This window comes from Neophocaena asiaeorientalis, unplaced genomic scaffold (genome assembly GCF_003031525.2).
Source record: "Neophocaena asiaeorientalis asiaeorientalis breed wild unplaced genomic scaffold, Neophocaena_asiaeorientalis_V1.1 scaffold40, whole genome shotgun sequence".
Classification (NCBI taxonomy): domain Eukaryota; kingdom Metazoa; phylum Chordata; class Mammalia; order Artiodactyla; family Phocoenidae; genus Neophocaena; species Neophocaena asiaeorientalis.
The window spans coordinates 14,314,227-14,319,165 of NW_020185335.1; the positions used below are offsets into that span (position 1 = coordinate 14,314,227).

Here is a 4,939-nt window from a genome sequence, read left to right on the forward strand (position 1 = left end):
GCAGGGCCTGAACCCAGGTCTTCCAGACCCTTCTCCCTCCCTCGCCTGCCTCACGTCCCACCCCACCTCCTCACTCTCCCAGCCGCACTGGCTTCCTCTCAGCTCCTTTCCTCAGAGCATCACACCCCCTGGGCCTGAACAGCCACCCACAACCCCGCCCCCACCGCGTGTACCCCCTTCACCTTCCCGAAGGCAGCCACTCTCTGGAACGGAGGGCTCGTTACTCTCACACCATCTCTCTATACTTTTACTACGCGTTGTGTATCCCTCAACTACGTACGTTATTGTTTTGGGTTTTTCAATTCCATGTAAATGTTATCGTACTGAACATTCCCTTGCAACTTGCTTTTCTGCTTAACACTGCTGAAAGGTAGGTCTGATGCCCTGAACCCGTTCGTCGTCATGGTGGCGGAGCTACATGGCTTCTGCACCAATTCTGGGTCAACTCCAAAATTTTCTTCTTTACAAGAAATACTACCTCGGCCGTTCCAGTACCTATCTTTGTGTAGCTGGGGGTAATTTTTCCAAAGTTAACCTTTAGGTGGGTAACTGCTAGGCTGTAGCTTCCACTTTTCTAGGTATTGACAAATTAGGACCCAACTGGCTCTACCAATTTTCACCTTCGCGGGAGTCCACAAAAACACCCGTCATCCTGCTACTCCTACGTGTAATTAGGTACTCAAGATAAGTTACTGAACCGCTGCACCCTTACAGGAAGACGTGCGTGGAGAAGTGACTGCAGGGGCCTCAGTAAGCTCAGAGCTCCCAGCCCACTGTCACTCACCCGAGAAATTGTCTTCCTTAAAGGGAGAAGGGAAGACGGGAACAAGGTGGGAGGAAGGTGTGGCTGCGACGAGCAGCGGCAGGCCTGGAGGGAGAGCTGCTGTATCAGTCCTGGGGCGAGTGGCACTGACACCCACCTGGCTAGGCCGGCAGGAAGCATCAAACCCCATCACGAGAGGGCAGGCACGAGCGCGGCGTCTCTGGTTGGGAGCAGGCCTCATCGACCCCTTAGTTAGGAGCACAGGCTCTGCCGTCATGTAACTGAGCAGGACCCTATGAAGCCTTCCGGGAACAAGAAACCGCACCACCACCACCACCACCACCCCCCCCGCCAACATGTCCTCTGCCTGCCTCTTGTCTGTAGAAGAACTTTAGCCTCCTAGGCCTTCCCGAGTTCCAAAGAATAAATTTAATCAGAGAAGGGAGAAAATGCAGAAAGAAGAAAAAGAATCAAGGAGGACAAAACAATAATAGTTTGATCTTAAAGTCAAGGACCTTTAGTCCCTCCTCAACAGCTGCATTTGATACTCTGCGCCATGTCCTGGGAGCTGTTTCGCAGACATGGAAACCCTCACCAGGTGGAAGAAGTTAACTACAGGCTGCCCACTGGAACGCAGACCCCAGACGGGCGGGAAACAGGTTAATGATGTTGACTCCCGATGACCTCACCACCAACCAACAAGAAGAATGTCCACAAGCTGATCACACAGCCCACAGCACCCCCTCCCTGACCCTGTCTTTAAAAATCTTCCCTAAAAGCCTTCAGGGAGGTCGGGTCTTTTGAGCACCAGCTGCCTGGACTCCTTACTGGGCACCTGCAATAAACCCCGCAGTTTCCCTCACCACAACCCAGGGTATGTAGGTTGGCTTTGCTGCGTGCAGGCAAGGGGACCCAACTCTGGTTCGGTGGCTGTCGGGTGACTCGCTTCAACCCCCACCTCCTCCACATCTCGCCAGTTAATCTAGTAGCCGCTCCCCATGCCCGCACGTTGAACAAATCTCACCAGATTAAAACAAGGTCCAGAAGCCAGGTAAGCTTCCCTCCTACCACTCTAAGGCAGCACTTCTCAAGCGGCTGAGCATCACAATCACGGGGCCGAGGGGCTGGGACAGGGCAGGTCTGGTAGCACAGGCAGCCTAGTCTGGCAAAGCCTCTCCAAGGTGACAACAAGCTGAAAGATGAAAAGGAGCCAGTGTAGAAGAATGTATTTGGGGTTGAGGTGCAGAAAGAAGGTGGCATATCTGAGACACAGCACAGAGTTGTGTGGCTGGAGGGGAGTGAGCCCAGGTGATGTAGGTCTCCCCAGCAGGGTGAAGAGATGGAGCTTCAATAGGACAGTTTAGAAGGGGAGGAATCTGCGCGACAGCCACTTGCAGGTGTCAACCAGGTATCTGAGACATGAGTTCTGCACTGGGCAGAACTCCAATTTGTCCCCCAAGACCACTCGCTTAGTCCCCCTGCCAAAAAATGATAGGAGACAGGGAGAGAAAAAGCCCAACCGCATTATTTGACAGATGAGGAAATGGAGACACGAATGCCTTAGGAAGAAAAGGGACAAGGGTATGTGGTTAAGAGCTCTGGATCAGGGACACCCGGTCAAATTCCAGCTCCAAGCCACCTCACAGCTGTGTGACCCTGAGCTGCGTGTAACCTGTTAGCTTCTGACTTCCTGTCAGATGGGGACGCCAAAGCTACCTAACTCAATTGGTTGTAAGAATTAAAGCCCAGAGAGCACAATGCCTGGCACGCAGCAAACACTCATTAACCACTATAAACCGCCCCGGGTTAGGGAGCCCGTGAACAACAGTCAATTAAGAGCAGAGAGCGCTCCTCTAAGCTCAGCACTGATCCACGTGTACACACTTCTAAAGATAGAGAGTAAGACGGGGAGAGAGTAAGAGGGGGAGGGAAGGAGAAGGAGAGACAGAGACGGAGAGAGACACAGAGAACTGTTTTGGAACGCCCCACAGTTCCACTTACTTATTCCACTGACGCTCACTGCTCAGGGCTGCCGTGAGGATCACGTACCCTCTTTTAAAATCGAGGGCTGAGGCTTGCAGAGGCGCGCCCGCTCAGCCCGGCCCCTCCCAGCGCCCAGCACAGGGGTCCCGGCTACGCACGAGACCCGGGACGAAGGAGGCCAGCCCGCCTTCCGGCCCCGCTCACCTCCTCCTTCCGCGAGCGCTTGGACACCTTCTTCTCCATCTTGGCGGCCGTCTTCTCCGCTCCGCGGCCCTTCTTCTCTTTCTTGCCCTTCTTGCCCATCACGCCGGGTCAGAGGAGATGCCGGGACGCCTGCAAGTCTCGAGCGGCGCGCAGCGCGCAAAAAATACATGTTAGGCGGCGCGCAGAAAGCGCGTCACTTCCGGTCCGCCCCCACCGCGCGCTTCCGAGAGAGTGGGCGGAACGGGCGGAGCGGGCGGAGTGGGCGGGCCTCGGCCCGGGGATGGATATTTTACTGGTTGTCTGTGCTCCGCCTTTGGAGACGGGTTTGAGGGCCTCGGGCTCTGGGTGGCGTCCGCCTGGAAGCAGTGGGGCCCCGTCCCCGTCCCCGTGCCGTCCGCCCTCAGCTCGGAGACCTCCTCCCGGGGTCTCGACGCCTGCTGTTTCCGCCGCCACCGGGCCCGGGCCTGAAGATTGGCTTCAGTTTCTGCCGTGTTTACGCATATTGCTTAGTGCGTGCACATTGCACAGTGACCCAGTTGGGTGACTTGGTAAATGAGCCGCGTTTTGTCAGCGCGAACCCTTGTACGAGTCAAATGATTGCTGTGCCTTCGTTCCCCACAGAGACGCTTATGCACTTAAAGGATTCGCAGACCCTGAGCACCAGATATTCTTAGGGGCTGAGGGTACTGTGCTCAGCAAGAAAAACAGCCCTGCCAGTCCGCCTTCTAGGTGACTCCTTAAGTGTCCTGTGTGAGGCAACTTGTTTCTCCATGATCGAGCAGGGCTGATGACACCCCCTCCAAGAGCAGTCAGTGTTCCAAGTCTGGGAAGCCAAACCGCCCGCTAGCATTTGACTCAAACGACTTAGTAAATGGGAAAAACCACAGGTAGAACGTGGAATGCTATGGTTTGGACAGAGCAGAGTGAAAATGCTTCTCATTGCTTAGAAGATGTCATCTTTGGGCTTGTGATCAAGGAAACAGGACAAATGAAGGACAAGCACAAGCAAACATTTGGCAAAGGGAAAGTATAAATCAGGAAATAATCTCCTTTCCTACTTTGTGGGTGAACCGCCACAAGGCTCAGCCTTAAAGAAATTGAGACAGGCTGAGACCTGGGACCTTTTGGTGCGGTGCTTGCACCTGGACAAATCTCGTCCAAACAAAATACAAAGAAACTAAGGGATTAAAAGTAACTGCATGAAAAACAACAACGACAACAAAAAAAAACTGCATGCGTGTGGCAGTTGGGGCAAACTATGAACAAGATACAAAAGGACCAAAGACCCAACTGCCACTTCTGAGGAGTCAGGAAGCAAAGCACAGGTACTGCAAATGATCCCTCTACTCAGCACCGCCAAGTTGGAGGGGGCAGACCACCCAAGCCACTGTTGGGGACCAACCCGTGGACCCGCCTGTGCCCTCACCCCACGTAAGGTGCAAGCTCGCCCCCCCCACCCCCATCCCCCGTCAGGGGGCGAGCAAAGGATCCTGCTACTTGGTTTCGCTCCCTCGTGCTGCAGCACAAGTCCCAAAAAAGCCTTGCCTGAATTTCTTCTCTGGCCTCTTATCAATTTCTATTGATTAAGGAGTCCAAGAATCCTAATCGGTAACAAAATCAACTTAGATCCAATCAACTTACTAATCTCTGAGCAGCCAGGGAGGAATGCTTTTTCAGCCAACTCCAAGCCTTGTCCATTAACCTAGTCTTTCAGAAGAAAAATAGGGCTTCCCTGATGGCGCAGTAGATTAAGAATCCTCCTGCCGACGAAGTGGACATGGGTTCGAGCCCCGGTCCAGGAAGATGCCACATGCAGCGGAGAAACTAAGCCCGTGCGCCACAACTACTGAGCCTGCGCCTTAGAGCCCTTGAGCCACAACTACTGAAGCCCGTGCGCCTAGAGCCCGTGCTCTGCAACAAGAGAAGCCACCACGAGGAGAAGCCCACGCACCACAGCAAAGAGTAGCCCCGCCCGCCACAACTAGAGAA

At 54.1% G+C, this 4,939-nt stretch overlaps 1 protein-coding gene across 5 annotated transcripts in view; it reads right to left on the reverse strand.

Moving 5' to 3' along the window:
• The window catches only part of KLHDC4 (kelch domain containing 4), a 67,867-nt gene extending 64,761 nt beyond the window's left edge, over window positions 1–3,106 (reverse strand). For 3 of the 5 annotated variants that reach the window (XR_003001890.1, XM_024735533.1, XM_024735532.1), the window contains exon 1: window positions 2,951–3,106. Coding sequence is in view for 2 of the 5 variants with exons in the window: in XM_024735533.1 (XP_024591301.1) it covers window positions 2,951–3,049 (99 nt within the window). In the remaining 3 variants the exon portion in view is untranslated. Of the gene's footprint in view, window positions 1–1,787; window positions 1,956–2,950 lie in introns of those variants that run through there. The other 2 variants (XM_024735534.1, XM_024735536.1) reach the window with 2 other exon arrangements.
• Between the last annotated feature and the right edge of the window lie 1,833 nt (window positions 3,107–4,939).